The following is a 20,466-nucleotide window of genomic DNA, read 5'->3' on the forward strand; positions in this document are numbered from 1 at the left end:
TATTTCAAAAATAGAAGCATTACTTCTATATGTGGACATTCCACAATACAAGTATGATAAGGTCAGCTAATTGGAGGACTGATTGATTTGCATTATGTATCCACCACTGCTTTAAGTTTCGTATTTTTATACAATTATATTTATGAAATGTCTTTAATATTGAAACTCCTGTAGTAAGTATCATTGTTTTTGAGAGACTATCACTTCGCCCTTTACTAAGAATTCTTTTTATAGTACAGTTTTTAAAAAACAAGAGGTTTCCTTGGACTGCAACTACTATACCATAGCAGAAGAGGCTGCACAAGTATGAGAAGATAAGATGCTACTCCTCCTAGGACTGAGATCTAGCACCAATCTATAGATTAAAATTAAACGGGAGATTTACAATGTTTTGTTAGTTTCAGGTGTAAAGCAAGTGACTCAGTTATTTTTATATATATATATATATAATTTATATGTATATAATATATATATACATATGTATATGTATATATACAGATTCTTTTCCATTATAGGTTATTGCAAGATACTGAGTATAGTTCTCTATGCTATATAGTAGGTCCTTGTTATCTATCTATTTTATATATAGTGGTGTCTTATCAGTTAATCCCATACTCCTAATTTCTCTCTCCCCCCAGTCCCCTTTGGTAATCATAAGTTTGTTTTCTATGTCTGTGAGTCTACTTCTGTTTTGTAAATAAGTTAATTTGTATCATTTTTTTAGATTCCACATATTATATTTCAATAAAAACTTTAAAAAATTAAGTGGGAGAGAATAATACCATTCCGAAGCACTTGAACCATTGATAAGATATTCATTTTCACTGCTCTCAAATCATCATCTCAAAAAATTTACAGAAGATGAAGAAAGTTAGAAATCACTCTTGCAATTTCACACCATTATAAATAGAACATTATCTTCATTTGAAAAACTGTAACTACTCTGTAGGCCACTATTTTTCTTCTGAGAGTCCCCATCCAAATGTCCAAATGTACCCACCTGGTGGTTCAGGTATGGTTTCCAAGGTGGATGTGCTGGAGTCATAATATGTAAAAGACTTTCTTTTAATGACACGAGCAGATTCTTGTGATCCATACTGGTCAACCATTACAACATTAACTCGACCCTAGGAATTTCCAAAAGGGATGGAGAAGATGACATTTCAATTTGGTGACAAAGATATATAAAACAACAAGAAACTGGCAGAACACAAACTTTGATGCGTTTCACTTCATTTCTAAGATTGTTTCAATAAATTGAATACCTAACACAAAACCATCATGAAACACGTACTTGAAAAAAATTGCTGGAAGATAACAACAAAAAAAGATTATGGGTGCCACATGCTATCCAACGTCAAAACTCAGAAGAGAAATACAGTATAGATGTGCTAAAAGCACAAGCATAAGAAAACTGTGTGCCAACCAAAGGCCGTGGCTATACATATATATATGCACTGCAGAGGTGCTGGTAGCATGCCGGTTCAGAGAAGTGGGAAGGCTGTAGGAGAACTACCCCCACTGATGGGGCCATTTTTCTAGAGGTCCTGCATGTACAGGCTAGGCTTAGAGAAAGGAGAGGATGATTGGGGGGCTGTTTAACCACTTCATGTTTTTTACACAAATTAAAGTTGAAAGTATTAGTAGCAAAAGTACCTTTAATATATAGTAGCAGAGAGATGGAAGTGGCCCTGGGGAGCTTCTAGTGCAACTTCCCCATTTGATAGTGTCAAAGAGGAGAAGGTCATACAGCAAGTTAGGAGCAGAGTGAGTGATATAATCCAGTGACTTCAAATTCAGCACCACTCTCCCTAACCCTAGTACCTCACTTTAAGCCATTTTTTACTTTAAACCATATACATTATATTCCCATTTAGTGATGCACTTCCATTTCCGTAACAACTGGATCCTTTCTGAATAGGCTGGGGCTCACTGCTCATATGAAATTTAAGTAACTGGTTTATCAGTGAAATCTTGTACATCTCTGCCAAAAAATTGTTTGTTTGTGTGTTTGTTTGTTTGGGACTGGATTAAGACATAGACTCATGCTCATTTTTCCTTAAGGAAGCTGTTTGTTGGAGCACTTTCATCCAGATCAAATCCCAGCATTTGAACTTCAGGAAATTGTGCAACTTCACTGTTCAAGTACATTGTGTTTTGTACTCTTCAAGATAAGCAATATGTTTCTGGGGATGTGGCAATCTTTTCATTATTTAGAAAGATATTCTGCTGGGGTGGTATTCATTGAGATAGGATATGACCTCTCTTTCTGTGTCTTCTTGCTTCTGCTCTTTATCATAGCCATATGTCAATTTAATCACTAGCTCCTTGCTTCCTGGATGATTTTCAATAGAAATGTATATACTTGGGTGTTAAGATGTCCATTTTTGTGCATTCATAATTTTTAGCCCATCAATATAAATGCAGTGAGCTTAAATGATCTCAACTGATGGAATCATGTGCAGTAATAGAAAATGGCTTGGGAAAAAACAACGCAAAGAAACTATTTTGAAAGCTAAAAGATTCCAGTTTAAAATACAATTTAGGACGAAGGCCTGAAGATAGTCTTTCAAGAGAGGCAGCTAGAAGCTAAAAAGAAAGATGAAATGAACATGCATACATGGGGGCAGGAAGGCAATCGATAAGCTTTTACAAGTTCAAGAGGAGTTTTGGATTCACTTTTACTCCATAACAGTTTCCATGAACAATACACTAAAGGATTTTAAAGAGAAGCATGGCCTTTGAGGCTAGACACAGAGCAGGCTTCCAAGGCAGCCTCCAATACCTGATGCTCTTGTGACCTAGAAGGGAGTGTACATTGTGGGGGTGGCACTTCAGAAGTATGTCCCCCAATTTTCACATTTTCCCCTTGATTAGCTTAATGTCAAAAGTGTTCTGCCTAATTTTTAAGAGATGCTTGCATTTTACTTTTTGGAAAAAAAAAAGTGCCATAGGGCTTCCAGTCAAGATGACAGATTGAATAGCCATGGGGAAAACCCTAGGTAAAATAGAATAGAATTTTACAAATGCACTCCTTTAAAAAAAAAGGACAGAAATAAATTAAAAGTCATAGGAATGATCAAAAGCACGATGAATAATAAGCTCTAGAGAGTAGAGGTCTACTGGACAACATTGTACCTATAGTCAACAATAATGTATACTTAAAATTTGTTAAGAGGGTATATCTCATGTTATGACTCTTACGGCAATAAAATAAATTTTCTTTAAAAATAGGGTAAAAAAAATTCTCTCTGGAGAATTCCCTGGGGGTCCAGTGGTTAGGACCCGATGCTTTCACTGCCAAGGGCCTGGGATCAATTCCTGGTCGGGGAACTAGGATCCCACAGGCCACACAGTGTGGCAAAATAAATAAATACATAAAATAAAACTAAGCCAAAGCAAGATAAAAATAAATTTTAAAAATTCTCTCTGGATCCCACCACTTCTCCACCTACTGCTCTGTTTATGTGATTCCCTTGAGAGCAAAACTTCTCAAAGGGAAGTCCTCAACATCTCCAATTCCACTATCTTCTCTTAAACCTACTCAATCAGATGTTATCTCCCTGCCCCCATCTATACTCCATCAAATCTTTTCTCCGAGTCAGCAATGGCTTCCAGGTCCTAAATCTAATGGTCACTTCTGAGTCATCAACCTACCTAATCTATCAGCAGTGTTTGGCACTGTCATCATTCCCTCCTCCTGGAAATACTTTCTTCACTTGGCTTACCTCTTACCTCACTGGTCTCTCCCTCTCAAGTCTCAAGGCTGAGTCCTTCTCTTCTCTCTGATCTCTTAACGTTGGGGGTGCTCCAAGCTTAGTCCTTCGTCCTTATCTATATCTTTACTTCCTCCCTTGGTCACTTCATCCAAGTTTTTAGCTTTAAGACCCATCCATGTTGATGATTCCCATATCCTTATCTCCAGGCCAGCTCTGCATTTCCAATTAACTATGTAGTAGGCTTCTCAAACATTTTCAAAACTGAGACCCTGTATTACACTTCCCAACAAACACTCCTAAGCCTGCAAATTCTTCCCACTGTTTTCAAAGTTAATGCAATACCATCCTTCCAGTTGCTCAGGTCAAGCACCTTAAAGTCATCCCTAACTTCTCTCTCTCTCACACACATTTCATCCGATGTCAGCAAATCCAAGGGCTCTATCTTCAAAATATATCTACAAAGAGACCACTTCTCACAATTTCCACTGTTACTACCCTGGTGCAAGCCATCATCATCATCTCTCACTTGGACTGCTGAGACAACCTCCTAACTAGGCTCCCAGTTTCCACTCTTGCCTCTGCTCCCCACAGCCTATTCTCAACATAGTGACTCTTTTTAATAAACCAAACATATCACATCATTCTGCTCATAACTCTCCAATGGCTCCCGATTTCATTTAGAGTAAAATCCAAAATTCATACAATGGCTTCCAAGGCCCTACTTGACCCAACTGCCATGACATCTCTGACTTCATCCGTACCTACTCTCACTTTTGCTCACTCTGCTCCAGCTATTCCTGTAAATACCAGGCACGCTTCCACCTCAAGGCCTTGCACTGGTTTTCCCTCTTCTTGAATTTTCCCCCAGATATCTTCATGGCTAGCTTTCTCACCTCCTTCAATCTTTGCTCATACTTAACACTGCACTCCCCCATCTGTTGCATTTCCAATCCTTTGCTTCCTACTCTACTTTCTTCAATAGCTCTTCTCACCTTCTAATATATGATTTGTTTATTTACTATACTTATCTTGTTTATCTAAGTCTATCTCCTCCTGTTGGAATGTAAGCTCCTCTAGAACAGGAATTTTTCAGTTTTGTTAACTGATGTATCTACTCCCCTCACCTAAAACAGTGTATGTTACAAAGTAGGTGTTGAATAAATATTTGGTCAATGAATTAATAAATGAATCTAAAATGGCCTTTAAAACTAGGTATGTTTAAAATGCTCAAAAATATAAAGAAAAGGAAGTCATGAAACAAAGAATAGGACAATATGAGAAAACAAAGAGCTTTGATTTGAAGGCAGATGCTTCACTGTGTAGGAAGAGCATAGATATTGGGACCAGACAGGCCTTGGTTTTAATCTGGGCTCTGCCACTTATTATGTAACTTTGGGCAAGTTTTTCAATAGCAAGAATCCAAGATTCACCATCTGTAAAACTGGAATAATAACGCCTTGTAGAGTTACTGTGGGGGTCAAGCACCTAGTCCAATGCTTGACACGTAAGTCCTCGATAAAACTTAATCCTAAGTACCATGTCACGCCCCCCACTCCGGACACCCCTAGATTGAGTTAGGGCTGACCTTCTTAGACCACTTTCTGGATACAATAAGTATCTGTTGAATGAACACATGATTAAGTGCTTAGCACACAGTAGGTGTAAAATCAATGGCAGATGCTTTCATGATTGCTCCCTAACTCAGGTTTGTCCTGTCCTCCTCATTAACACATAATCAGCTTGGGCAGAGTGCTTCTGAGTCTGATATATACTATGGCTCTCCTGCCCCACCCAGCCCCTGGTACATCCTCAAAGCCAGCTCCTTCTAAAGAACAGTCTACCAGCTCCAGGCACAATGGATTTGAGTGAAAAAGCAACCTGATAATGTACAAGCTCCAATTTTGCCACAATGCCTGCGTAGTGCAACACCGTCCAGGAACAACAGATCTCTAGGGATGGATGACAGAATGTCAGAAGCTGGCAACACAAGTCACCTAAACTCATCATTTAAAATAAAGTATTTGGGACAGAGTCAATTAGGAAGAATCTGCTTTGGATTGGCATTGATGCTACTACTTAAAGCCACTGCTGTTCAAATGGTGAGGTGGTGGTTTTGTGGAAAGAACTTTGTTCTCAATACATCGCCTTGTTCTCAACTCCTTGCCAGTTAACAGCTGTTCTCAACAGAACATGCCTTTTTTGAATACAGCATTGTCCATAGTAACAGCTGACAGATCAAAATATGATGATCCCTGGCAGGGGCCAGTGTATGCTTTGTGTGGTTTTCCTCATGTTTCTTTTGCTTAGGTTTAGTTGAGATCCTTGAATCTCTGGATTTATAGCTTTTATCAAACATGGACAATTCTCTGGCCATTATTATTTCAAATATTTCTGTACTTCCCTCTACACTTCGGAGACTCCATTTACACATATATTTGGCCACTTGAAGAGTTTCTAACAGCTAATTGATGCTCTTTTCTTTTTTCTTGTTCTTTTAAAACTTTTTTCTCTTTGTGTTTAATTTTGGAGAATTTCTATTGCTTTGTCTTTAAATCCTCCAATCTACTAAATCTGCAATGTTTAATCTGCCATCAGTCCCATCTGGTGTTGTTTTCATTGTTCAAATTTCAACTTGAGATTTTTCCCCATCTTCCACGTCCCTACTTAAAATTCTGAACATACGTAACACATATGTTAATATTCCTGTCCACTAATTCTAAAACCTGTGTTTGATCTGCGTGAGTTCCTATTGATTGGGCTTTCTCTTCAAGAAGAGTTACATATTACTATTGCTTTTTTTGAATGCCTGGTAATCTTTGACTGAATGCCAAATATTGTTAATTTTACCTTCTGGGGGTATTGGATAATTTTGCATCCTATAAACATTCTTCATCTTTGTTCTGGAATGTAGTTAAATTACTTGATTTGATCCCTTTGGTCTTGCCTTAATGATGTGATAGTCAGAACCAGAGCAATAGTTAGCCTAGGGCTAATTTTTCCCTATAACTAAGGCAAGACCTTTCGTTTCCCATCTCTTAAGAGTCCCTGTCCTTTATTGCCTGATGTCCATTATCTTGAAAACTGTTATTTCATATATTTTTGTCTTTTATTTTTGGCTGTTTTGGGCAGGAAAGTCAATCTAGTCCTGTCACTCCATCTTGATTGGAAACAGAAGTCCCTCAATTCCATAGTATATTGTACAGTTACTGAAATGATTAAATTTGGGACTGTACATAGGTAGAATTTAGTGATAAGTGAAAGCCAAAGGGAATGGAGTATTAGGCAAGCTATCATTATAACTAAGTAAAAAACAGATGTGATGGTAGACTGATACTGAATGGAAATTAGCAAAATTAAATAGCAACTATGCCATTGTGATAAGATTATGAATTTTTTTTAAAAAACTTACCTTTCAATGTTAAAATTACTTAGGTTTTATAAATTTTATAAAGTGAGAATTTTTTTAATCCAACTTTCCTCAGAACATTAAGTTGAAGGAATGGATTCTTCACACATAGCACACTACAGATCCTGGGTAAATATTTGTTGACTGACTGATGAAGTCCGGCTGTCAGCTGTGTAGATGTCAGATTGATGGCCAGAGCTATATGGATGCCTTGGCCTTTTTTCCTAGCATAGCTGAAAATTAGTTTGTGTGTAAACAGAGCACTGCTCTATTTAAATTAACCTTCTTCTACCTCATTTCCTCACTGTTTCCTACTGTCTTGAACAGAATGCTAGGTTAAGCAGAGGTACGTCTCCAGAAGGGAGAAAGTTTTATCTACACAGAAGTAGCTTGTTGAATGAGCAAGAGTTGGAAAATACAATAGAAAAATCAGCACTTCATATTGAAAATATGTGTTCACAGCATCTCCATGTTACAGAAGAACTTAAATACCTGCATAGTCCACGGAACATGAAAATCCTTTCAAGCAAACTCACATGGAAGCCTGAAAACCAAAGGGAGAATCTACACATCCAACCTGTTGATACTGTTCTTGAAATCCCTTTACCAGACATTTAAAGAGTGCTATAAAAATAATAGAGTGCTTTAACATACAGTATTCATTTGTGCATCTAATATTTATTATGAGCACCTACTATGTGTGGCCAGCCCTGTTCAAGGTATTTGGTGATATGCTGATGAACAAGAGTACCCTTGCTCTCACAGAAGTTTCATTCTATTGCATGAATACAGACAATATATTAACAAATGAGGTTCCTTTGAGCATTATCATATATCTTTATGAGGTAGCCTGGCAGAGATTATTACCACTCCCATTTTACAGATAATGAAACTGAGGCTCCCCATGGTAAAATAACATTCCCCCAGTCACATAATTGGTAAATGGCTGAATCAGGAATTGAACCCTTATCTTCTGATGTCTAGGTCGTCTTTTCTCTCTGTAGTACTGTCACCACCGCAGCGAACCAGCCTAGCAGATATGTTACATGCACCCATGGAGTGACAGGTAAGGTGAGACTATCCATTGGGAAGGTTTCCTAGGATGCTTTTTCTGTTCTTCTATATCTGTTTTTCTTGCAGTTTGATCTTATCTCCCAGACTAGAATTTAGATCATTGAGGGCAGAACCAGGTGTCATATTTCTATTAATGTGTATCCCTATAGGATTCTCTAGATGAACGTCTGGTGAATGGATAATTGGATGATACATTGAATGGCTTAAGAAAAAGATGGAGGCAGGACTTCCCTGGTGGTGCAGTGGTTAAGAATACGCCTGCCAATGCAGGGGACACGGGTTTGAGCCCTGGTCCAGGAAGATCCCACATGTCGCGGAGCAACTAGGCCCATGCGCCACAATTACTGAGCCTGCGCTCTAGAGCCCGCGAGCCACAACTACTGAGCCCACGTGCCACAACTACTGAAGCTCGCGTGCCTAGAGCCCATGCTCCACAACAGGAGAAGCCACCGCAATGAGAAGCCCGAGCACAACCACAAAGAGTAGCCTTGGCTCGCCACAACTAGAGAAAGCCCGTGCACAGCAACGAAGACCCAACACAGCCAAAAATAAATAAATAGATAAGTTTATAAAAAAGAAAAGGAAAGGATGGAGGACAATCCAGATTAATTAGGAATTGGGTTCTGCCCATAATGGGCAGATGACTCTGCCATCTCATGATTCTACTCATATAGCCTATAGTAGCAGGCAGGTCACTAACCTCTCATTTCGAAATGCACTCACAAGTCAAAAAGACCTTGAACAATGTCTGACATAGAGCACAGCTTAATTCTTTTTAAAGCTACTACAGGGATCATTCTAAGCATGGCCATTACTGGCTCCCAATAAGAAATGGCTACAAAAAGGCAACTGTGTAACACTGCTCAAGTGCTATGCCCATATGGGATATTTCTTGAAATTAAAACCTATGTAGGACAAGGGAAGCTGAATTTGCCACCCCAAATTATGCCTCCTTGGCATAAGGATTATTTTGAGCTGGTTATGTTTAAGAAACAGCAGACAGAGGAGAAGCTCTGAAAACCAACAGAAGTTACTCTACTGTAAGAGATACTTCCATTTGTAAGTGTGTCTTCCTCTTTGCACCGGGAAGAAAGGGATGAGTTGAAATTTCTAGGAGCTCTTATCAATGCAGAAAGCCAGGACTCAAATCTGCATAACAAGCTTCCCCACAACTGACTCCCCGCCCCCAACATCTTCTTTTATCTTTAGCTGAAAATGGCCTTTAAGCTGGTAGCTTGAGCCATTTTGGAGAGTTATGCAGTATTCCGGGGTCTCTCCCACGTATACAAGGAGATGTACATGTTATTAAACATCTGTTTGTTTTTCTCCTGTTAATCCTGTCTTTTTATTACAGGGGCATCTCAGCCAAGAACCTAGAAGTGTAGAGGGAAATTTGTTTTCTTCCCCCACCTTGGCAACACACATTAACAAAAGAATCAACATTATGGGAATAAGGGTCCAAGCGTTTACTCTATGTACTCAGTGCACGTACTTCTGAGGCAGGAGCATCAGGTTCAGCATGCAGAAGTTCCATTCCAGAGCTGCTTCTTTGGCCTTGAACACTTCTATAAATAAGTGAAAAGACAGATGGTAAACACATCTCACTTGCCATTTAAATCCAAATTCTCTATAATACAATAAAAATGAGGGTCTGTTAAAGAGAAAAACCATAGGCCCCAAATGGCATCGCTTGCGCTAAAGTCCATGATACCAAACCCAGATTTAATACCTACCTAACTTTAGTTTCAACCTTTACCACAAATGTAATCTTAATTACAGTCTGGAATTTCCTGGTCAGCACCAATTAAGTAATCTGTCACATGGGTCCTCTCTATCCCCCAAGGGAAGAAGAGGCAACCTGCAGGATTAAACCCTTGACATTACTCTTCTCCCCCAAAAGATGTCCTGGCCTAAAAATAATCCTTTCTTTTCTTTTGCTAATAACTCCCTGGCCCCACCCCTCTTCCTATAAAAACCTTCCATTCTGTACAACCCCTTGGAGCACTCTTCCCGTTGCTAGATGGGACGCTGCCCAATTCATGAATCGCCTAATAAAGCCAACTCGATTTTCAAATTTACTCAGTTAAATTTTGGTTTTTAACAGTTCAAATAAGAAAAAAAAAATCTATTTTTCTTAATACATAACATCATCAATCTTTGACGTGTCACTTTTCCTACAGAGAAAGTTGTTCTGCACCGTATCTATAATAAAGTAAATCATCTGGACCCTCATTAGAATGAAGTTTTCTTTTTTGAAGTTTTGAACTTTATTTCTTTATTTTTTATACAGCAGGTTCTTCTTAGTTATCTATTTTATACATATTAGTGTATATATGTCAATCCCAATCTCCCAATTCATCCCACCACCAACCCCCCAGCCACCTTCCCCCCTTGGTGTCCATACGTTTGTTCTCTACATCTGTGTCTGTATTTCTGCCTTGCAAACCAGTTCATCTGTACCATTTTTCTACATTCCACATATATGTGTTAATATACAATATTTTTCTCTTTCTGACTTACTTCACTCTGTATGACAGACTCTAGCTCCATCCACCTCACTGCAAATAACTCAATTTCGTTCCTTTTCATGGCTGAGTAATATTCCATTGTATACATGTACCACATCTTCTTTATCCATTCATCCTATGATGGACACTTAGGTTGCCTCCATGTCCTGGCTATTGTAAATAGAGCTGCAATGAACATTTTGGTACATGACTCTTTTTGAATTATGGTTTTGTCAGGGTATATGCCCAGTAGTGGGATTGCTGGGTCGTATGGTAGTTATCTTTGACTTTTCCCTCTTTCTCAACTCTCTTCTGATTTGTATGAAAGTTTGTTATTACTTTCTGTCTGCCTTTTCTACCTGGTGTATTTCTTGAAGGTGGTGTGCTTCCTTTGAACCTCTTGTATCCCCAGCACCTACCACAGTGAAGAGCATTTACTAGGTGTTTTCATGAATATCTGCTGAGTGCATAAAGGAATAAACAAACTGACCAGTTAGTTCATTAAAATATTTGCACATTCCTCATCCCAGGCCTGCGCAGCTTGACACAATTATTTTCAAGGACCAGATGAGGCTTCCATCTGTTCCTTAAGAGCAATTAAATGACTCCATATTGACTTCTAAATACTAAATATCTTTATGCCTGAGATAAACAGCATGTGAATGAATGTCTAATATGGTATCCACTAACTACATGTGGCTAAATTAAAATCAAAATTAAATAAAATTTAAAATTTAGTTTTTCAGTCACAGCAGACATATTTTAAGTGCTCCATAGCTACATGTGGCCAGTGGCTACTGTATTAAACAGAACAGATTAAAGAGCATTTCTGTCATCAAAAAATGTTCTATTGAACAGTGTTATATCAAAGGATGCAGTGGGTGTTACTGGACAAGACGCTAACTTTGACAAGAAAACATTATGAAGCAATTAGGTTTTGCTTTAAATCCACTGGCTTGAATACTGAAAATATAAAATAAAGAAAAGCAAAGTTTTCCAAATTCTTCCATGAATTTACATTTCATACTCCTCTATATGTCAATATAGACGGCAAATATTTGACTTAAAATCAGAATGTACAAATAACCAATAAACACATACATTGTTAATGAAAAGTATTGAGGAGTCTTTCATACCTAACCAGTCTATGCATGTATAAAATAGAGGGTTTGCAGTCACATCCATTGCTGGTCTTTGGTTAGGAATGGATACAAACAGAACTTTCCTTTTACAAATTGCATCAGTTAATTTTCAAAAAGAAAGAAAACGATCAAAGAACACTTTCCTAGCTATATTTACATGAAAAGAACAGTTTCTAATTTTACGAAGAAAAGTACCTCTGTCTCATTATGTAAAATCTCAAAATGTTACTCTTAAATTGGGCCCTTAATGTTTTTTACTCTTTTTGAATCTTTCCCCAAGGTTTGATATTCATTGGTTAAGTAGTCAACGCTGCTGAATTACTTTAATGGAAGGTTGTTCTTGGCTCAGAAAAGCATCTACTTCTACTTGCTATATAAATGAAACTGTAAATATGAAAAAGACGCCCCAATGAATACTGTCCTTTCATACGTCAATGAGGCACAAACTAAGGTGTGTTTTGAACAGTTGTGGCACAGAGTCAGGAAACTGATGACAGTAAAAATATAATCCTAAATGTCTCTGCTTGTTTAATTTACAGCCGAGATGATCTAATCTGAAGCGATGGAAGAAAGGAAAACCAGATTTCCATTTCTTGGTTACAGGCTGTGACCAAAGTTTAAGGAGCTAATTTTTAAGATAATTCTAACCAAAGCTACTCCATAGGCTCACAGAGGAAACCCACTACCACCCCATGTCTGAAATGTGACATCTTGAGTCATGTTGTAGGTATCCTTTTTTCCTTCAGGCCCAACTGCATCTCAGCCATCTCTGGCAACTGCATTAGTACTAGCATCTCCGGAGCCTACCTGTCCCCAAGAGTCACTATGCACTTAAGTGGTTCCTTAGGGATCATGCCTGAAATGGCCTCCTGTTTTCCCCAGCCCCCACCATTGTGCCTAGTATGTCAGAGTTGCCATGGAAGATGGAGAGAATTTGGGGGTCACACACACTTGGGCTCAAACTTCAGCTCTGACACTTCCTAGCTGTGAGACCTAGAGCAAGCCTCAACTTCCCTGAGCCCCAGTTTCCCAGTGCTTAAAGTGAGACTCATAATACACACCTTGTAGGTGTCTTGTAAAGATAAAATAGTGTTTGGAAAAAAGTGCTTGGTAATCTGTACCGTCCAACATGAGCCTCTCAAACGCCATTAGCCATTCTCCCTTTGATCGCTCCATTCCTCTAAGTTTCTTCTCCACTTAAATATATGATTTAAGACGTATAAGACTGTAATTTGCTTCAAAATGTTTCTTTTACGATTTTAATTCTCTTCTCGAGAAAATGTGTTCCTCAGAGATGAATTCTGCATGTGCTATCATTTATTCCTTCAGAGCCAAGAAGCAGACTCTCCAGTGCTCATGTAAGCAGACTGGGATCAAGAGTTGATATTGCTATCCACCACCTAGACCAGTACTCTCCTTTGGGCAGGGATGGAGGGATGAAGAGGGGTGTTTTATGGCTACAGGGCTCTGCATACAATTCATTCTTGTCAATAACCCCTGAATGAATGTACAAACTGATCCCCCCTATTGAAAAATAACTACTCTGCTTTTTAAATATTTCTTCTCTTTCAATATAGCTTCTTTCAGTAAAGAAATCATTGGAAAATGTCATCTTAATAGACTTAGATGATCTGAAGACTGAACTAGTTTATTTCAGGAACCTTATCCAAAGGCAGATAGGCAAAGGAGATGATTTTGATCAGTTCAGAAAATCAGTAACTTGAAGTGAGTGCTCATCCATCACCTTCAGTTATCGTAAGGTAACTGTTAACTAACCCTGCTCCTTACCCACCACCAATCTCACCTCTGACTGGCAGGGGAGATACCATCATTTACTGAGTTCCTATCATGTGGTAGGTATCTTACACATATTATCTTTTTGGATCCTAAAGTAAGTCAGTGGTATGTGTTTTGTTTTAATTCCCACTTTACAGATGAGGAAAATAAAGCTCCATACGGTGAATAATGTATAAGGTCTGTAAAAAATTAATAAACAGAAAGGTCATTTAGGTAGAGTTGGGAGACAAGAAGGGGGCGCACTCACACCCTGTGACAACAACAGAGCACAACAGGAAGAAGAAAGACTCCTTTTATTTCCTGGCAAGGACTCAACCTAAGAAAAGCCATGGACTCTTTGTTTACTGTAGCCCCCCCCAACTCCCTTTTCCCCTCTATAAAAGGGTTCTCCTTCCCTTGCCGTGCAGGGGTTTCTAAGCGGCTAGCCATAGTTGCAGACTCCAAATTGCAAGTCTCTGCTGATCCCAAACAAATGCATCTTTGCTGGAGAAACATCTGGCTGTCTAGTTGTCTCAGGTCAACACTTTGCTTGCCCTTGCAGGGACCAGAGAATACTCACAACGGCTCCAGGACTGGTGAGCAAGCCGGTGTGGTACCTACACTGAGCCCATTGTTGGTCACTGTTTTTCTCACCAACCCTGGAGTTTGAAGGTATGTCTTTCTCCTGGATCTGGGTTCACACCCTCTTTGCGTCTGAAGCTCTCCAGGCTTTATTCGGTATCTATATTAAGGTTTCATTTTTCTGGTAAAGGCCTTGTTCTGTATACGGGTATTCATTTGGCACTTAGGTCTGGTCTTGAGATCAGATCGCTTCAACCAGAGCTGGCTGAAAATGCTTTTGGCCCAATTCCCTTTCGAAGGCTGTCTTCTGGAGGCTGGCTTTTAGAAGAACCTTCAGCGTGGCTCCTGCAAAACCAAGCTATTTCCTTAAGATTGGCCGGGATTCGCTTGCAAGCTGTATGCATTGAGCCATTTGTGCTGTAAGCTGTTTAAGCTGTTTGAAAACTGTTCTTTACAGGAAATACCTCTAGGAAATGGGTCCCAGTTATCTAAGTATTTTGTGGGCACCCCCCGCCGACAGGGACTCTGGCCCGTTTTATGTTGAAAAACATTTGGTCCTTCCTCATGCACATTTCTAACTAAATGCACTGACCTGACCAAAGGCAATTTAGAATATCCATGGCCATGACGGGGAACTTTTGAAATCCCCACACTTAATTTCCTTAAAACTGAATTGGACTATAGTAGCTCAAAACGTTTCCAGGACTGAGTGGAATGCTGACTTCGATTGGTATTTTGAGGCTTCCCAATATTATTAGGAGTCTAAAATTGCCTCTCTGCAAAATAAGATTTTAAGATTAACTGAGGCAAACAAAGGATTATGGACAGATCAAATGGCTCCCTAAACCTCAGACTCTTCTTCCTTGGCTTCTTTGTCTTAGGTTCTGCCTTGGCACCATCTTGTCTCTCTCCCTCACTTCCTCATAGCCTCACTTCCAGCACCATCTTCCTCCTTCCCTTCTACGCCACCTATGCCTCCTCTACACCTTCAAATCTCCCATACGAATTCTCCCACCAAACTTTCCCTTTTCTCTGAAACTCTCTCCACTCTCTTCTCCTCTGAACTTGTCAGGACCTGTCCCTTTGAAGTTAAGCCTTCTGAGGATACAAAGGCTTAAACCATTTATTTCTCATATTCCTTGGACTAAAGCGGAACTGCAAGCCATAGTCAAAGGCTTTCCCAAAGTAACCAAAGATCCTCACAGATTTTCTGAAGAATTTAATATAGTCATTCAAACTTATCAACGTGGTTTCTCTGCTTACATGAGCTAGTTCATATGTTTGTCTGTGAAGGCCAGGCCCAGCACTAGATGAAAACCACTAATGGGGAAAATCCTGAAAGGTCTCTAGAATTACAATGGGGAGACCAACCCACTGACTTATTATATGATCAGGCTCAGGCAATCACTAGGCAACTTTGTGAGCAATTCCCAGGGCTTTGCTAAAGCCTGTTTATTGGAACAAAATTCAGGCTTGAACACAAAAATACAACAAACCTGTTCATGAATATTATAACTGACTTCAGATTATTAAAAACAAATTCTGGTCTTCCTTCAGATGTCGATTCCACCTGGGTAGCTTTTAATTCTATGTTTATCAATGGACTGAACTGAGACATTTTCCTTCTAGTAAAAAGGACCAGGATGGAATGCAAAACTATGTCCACTCCAGATTTAATTAATCTGGCAAACCAGCTCTCTCACACTCTAGATAAGTCACCTAAAAGGAAGGCCACCAAAATTCTTAATCTTCAACTCAAGTAAATAAAGGCCGCTAAATGAAACCAAAACCCTCCCAGTTTCTGCTATTACTGCAAAGGGCCAGGACATTGGAAAACAGATTGTTACAAATTTAAGCATTTTAGGCACCTTTAGCCCTCTAACCAGCCTTTTCAATGCTCTCCTAAGCCCCAGTGATGGGCTCTGAGGAACTACAGGGGCTCTTCCTAATCCCATTAAGAGGGAGGCCTTTGGGACTGCCCTGGTGGCGCAGTGGTTGAGAGTCCGCCTGCCGATGCAGGGGACACGGGTTCGTGCCCGGGTCCGGGAGGATCCCACGTGCCGCAGAGCGGCTGGCCCCGTGAGCCATGGCCGCTGAGCCTGCGCGTCCGGAGCCTGTGCTCCGCAGCAGGAAAGGCCACAACAGTGAGAGGCCCACGTACTGCACAAAAAAAAAAAAAGGGAGGCCTTTCAATCATCTTTGAGAACTATTTCTCCACATCTGGAGAAATAGGGGCATCTCTAATGAACCTCAAGAGGTTCCTGTCTCTGAATTTATTCCCTTTTGTTTAGGCCCTTTGAGAGATGTATACTCTTTTCTCCTGAGTTCCTCTGCTCCTGTCCATTTACTAGGCTGAGACTTCTTAGGGAAGTATCATGCTAGAATTTCTGTCTCACAAAAGGGGGAAATAATTCTAGAAATTGACAGCAGTCATCAAAGTAACTCACCAGATGAATTACGTGACCCTTTGGCATTCTTTTATTTTTATTTTTCATCTCTGATGATAATAAAATAGATTCTGGAAACACTGATCATTTATCCCTCTTGAATCAGCTACCACTTTCTTTATGGGTAAAATCTCCACCTGATGTTAGCAAAATTCACAGCACACCTCCCATCAAAATTAAAATAGACCCCTCAAAACCTCTTCTCAGAATTAACCAATATCCTATAAGTAAAGAATTCCACGAAGGCATAGAGACCATAATAGAAGCTTACAAGGCTCAAGGCCTCATTATTATCCCTTGTTCTAGCCCCTGGAACACTCCCATTTTACCAGTGAGAAAACTTAAGGGCTGAGGGTGGAGGTTTGTCCAGGATCTCCCAGCAATAAACTACACTGTTATCCCTTGACACCCTGTTGTTCCTAAGCCTCATACATTACTAACATACATTCCTACCAGAAGTAAATTCTTTACTATAATCGATTTATGCAGTGCATTCTTTAGTGTTCCAGTTGATGAAGCTAGCCGATACCTTTTTGCCTTCACTGGGAAAGAGAAACAATTCACCCGGACAGTAACACCTCAGGGTTTCACTGAGAGTCCTTATTTCTCACAGATCCTGAAGGCTAACCTGGATGATATGAATTTCCCTAGAGGATCTACTTCATTGCACTACGTGGATGATTTGCTTCTTTATTCTCCTTCTCAAGCCTCCTCACAGGAAGACGCCATCCACTTGTAAAGCTTTTAGCCTTAAAGGTACATAAGGTGCCAGAGAAAAATTACAGTTTGCCCAGTTTGATATTTAGGCCATCTCATATCAGAACAAGGGTTACACCTAGATCCAGCTAGACTTCATGGTGTCCTAAGCTTCCTCAAACCCCAAACTAAGCACCAACTGTGAGGTTTTCACAGGCTGGTCGGTTATTGCCGAAATTGAATTCCAGATTTCTCTCTTACGGTCAAACCTCTGGATGTTTTACTAAACAGTAACAACCCCGACACAATTTTATGGGATGAACTGGATGGCACAGCCTTCAAAGCCTTAGAGTCTGATGAATCCACCTGCCCTTGGGCATCCCAATTACCAGATCCCCTTTTTTCCTTGTTTTACATGAAAAGGAAGGGAATGCCCTTGGGGAACTCACCCCCAAAACATGGGATGACCATTAACCCACAGCAAGTGGACCCTGAGTCACAGGGATACACCCCTTGCCTTAGAGCCATCACAGTCACTGCAATACTTTTACCTGTCAGTTTAGCTATTATTAAGATTCGGGGGCTTTTTCTGAACTTGACTCTCTGGAAGCTAAGAGAAATCAGCTTGCTGATATTTCTGCAAGGACTGCTGCCGTTCAAGGGACCAACAGCAGCCAAACCTCTGTCATGGTTCAAAGGGATATTTTCCCAAATGATAATTTAGAAAAACTGGCTAGAGAAGCCCCAAAATTGGCCTCAGAAAAGGAAAGACAAGATTGGAAATTCAACAGTTGTTGGTTTGATAAAAAGAGAAAGCTCTGGGTTTGGACCAAATAATGACCCAGTCCTACTGGAGACTCTAAAATTCCCACTTCTCACCACTGTACATGGATTAAATAACTGGTCTAATAACAAAATGATAAGTCTTCATGCACCAATATTGGTGGAGAAACATCAATAAGGTCACAAAAAGTGCCTACACCTCACTTATCCCACTTGTTCTAAGTCCAACCCAGGGAAGTCTGTTCGTACTGCTCCTGGACATTTTAAACTGCCTAACGGACCATTCGAGGTCTGGCAAATGGATTTCACACAACTTTCTCCATCTGATGGATATAAACATGTTTTAGGCATGGTCTGTATGTTTTCACACTGGACTAAAGCCTTCCCTTGAAGATAGGCTACTCCTATCTCGGTGGCGTATGTTCTTTTGGAAAAGATTATCCTTACCTGGAAAACTCCTCTTGAACTTCATAGTGATTGGAGAACCCATTTTACTGGCCAGGTGCTTTGACAAGTCTGTGCTGTTTGGCTGGTTTTACAACACTTTCACTGTGCTTACCACCTTCCATCTTTTGGTTTAGTCCAATGCACTAACAGCATTATTAAGACTCAATTGGCAAAATATGCAGAGGCTCTCTAAATACCTTGGCCACAAGCACTGCTGCTGGTCTTTCTAAATCTCACATCCATCCCTTTTGGAAATATAAACTCTCACCCTTTGAGATAGTCACAGGACACCCAATGCACTTGGCTCTTGCTTCTTCTAACTCACAATGGATAAAAGGAGAGAGATTCCAAAATTGCAAAGGCCTAGTTGTTTCCATTAAAAATATCCATGTTTTGTTCAAGCAATCGTTTTACCATGCACCTTTGGGAAATGAAGATCTTAAGCGTTATACTTTGCAATGTGGAGATTTTATCTATTAGAAAAGACAACTCCAGAAGAACTTTCTTCAGCCTTGCTGGAAAGGCCTCTATGAAGTACTGCTAACCAACCCTTGTGCCACCAGACTGAAAGGAACAGACTCTTGGATTCACGTGACATCAAACCCTGACTGAACGTGCACATCATCTAGTGACCTGAAAGTAAAGATTTACCAGAACTGAAGTATACAACATCTGATGTCACAGCTTTCCCAAGATATCCAGACCAGGCCTGTTGGAAATTTGTTGCCAAACCTTTGATGATGGCATAAGGCTTTGGATGATCTTCAATATCTATGATCTTGATAACATATGGACTTCAGATAAAAAGCGTCTGAGAGTTCTCCCTCTTACCCATCTTTATTACTCAAATGTTAATAGGTTTAACATTACTAATAAATTAATGTGTCCACTCTGTGCACTTTCCCTCTGACGTGAGACACTACACCCAGGAAAGGTCCTTCCTGACGTTGAGGGACAAAAAGCAGCTGAAACTAAAAAAAAAAGACTCTTGATCAGCAATGCTTTCAGAGAATGTAAAAACTTAATAAACAGAAGTCTCAGTTAAATAGAACTGGGAGACCAGAAAGGAGACCTGTCATGCCCTGTGACAATAACAGAGCCTAACAGGAAGAGAAAGACTCCTTTTATTTCCTGGCACGGACTCAGCCAATGAGAAGCCATGGACTATGTTTACTATGGCCTCCCAACTTCCTTTTCCTCTCTAGAAATGTGCTCCCCTTTCCTTGATATGCAGGGACTTGCATGTGGCTAGTCATGGTTGCAGACCCTGAATTGCAATTCAGTGCTGATCCCAAATAAACACATCTTTGCTGGAGAAGCATCTGGCAGTCTATTTGTTTTAGATCAACACAAGGATATAGTCATTGAATATACTCAATAATGTAGTCATTGCATATAATTGAGAATAACATTCATATGAAAAAATACAAATTATTTGAATATATAAGGGCCCAGCCTGTGAGCCAAAACTGGCAGCAGCTTGGTTTTGTACGAGGTAAGAATGATGTTTACTTTTTAAAAAGGTTGTAAAACAAACAAAGAATATGCTATAGAGACTTTATGTAGTCTATAAAGCCTAAAATATTTACTATCTGGTCCCTTTCAGAAAAATATTTTCAATCTTTGAAATACAATCTGGAAGAGTATTTCTTAAGACATGCTTTTTGATGAATCAATAAATTTGGGTAAATTTTTTACATTGGTCATTCTATGGACTATTTTTGGATAAATTAATTTTTGGCAATTTGGCCACTGGACAAATTGACCATTTAGCAGAAAGCTTTTTAAGAACGTGTTTTTGACGAATTCACCTGGAGCTGGTCATGACTTCTCCCAAATGAAAGACACTGAATAAACATATCACAATCTCAAAAAACACAAGTAGGT

The 20,466-nt window shown here is 39.6% G+C and overlaps 1 protein-coding gene across 1 annotated transcript in view; it reads right to left on the reverse strand.

Annotated features, from left to right (window-relative positions):
* Positions 1 to 20,466, reverse strand: part of PASD1 (PAS domain containing repressor 1) — a 52,902-nt gene that overhangs the window by 13,750 nt on the left and 18,686 nt on the right. Inside the window, exons 4-5 of the mRNA XM_060138661.1 lie at positions 9,692 to 9,764; positions 1,001 to 1,127 (exon numbers count right to left, since the gene is read on the reverse strand). Of these exons, the coding sequence (XP_059994644.1) occupies positions 1,001 to 1,127; positions 9,692 to 9,764 (200 nt within the window). The remainder of the gene's footprint in view (positions 1 to 1,000; positions 1,128 to 9,691; positions 9,765 to 20,466) is intronic.

The sequence above is a fragment of the Lagenorhynchus albirostris genome, chromosome X (assembly GCF_949774975.1).
Source record: "Lagenorhynchus albirostris chromosome X, mLagAlb1.1, whole genome shotgun sequence".
NCBI lineage: Eukaryota > Metazoa > Chordata > Mammalia > Artiodactyla > Delphinidae > Lagenorhynchus > Lagenorhynchus albirostris.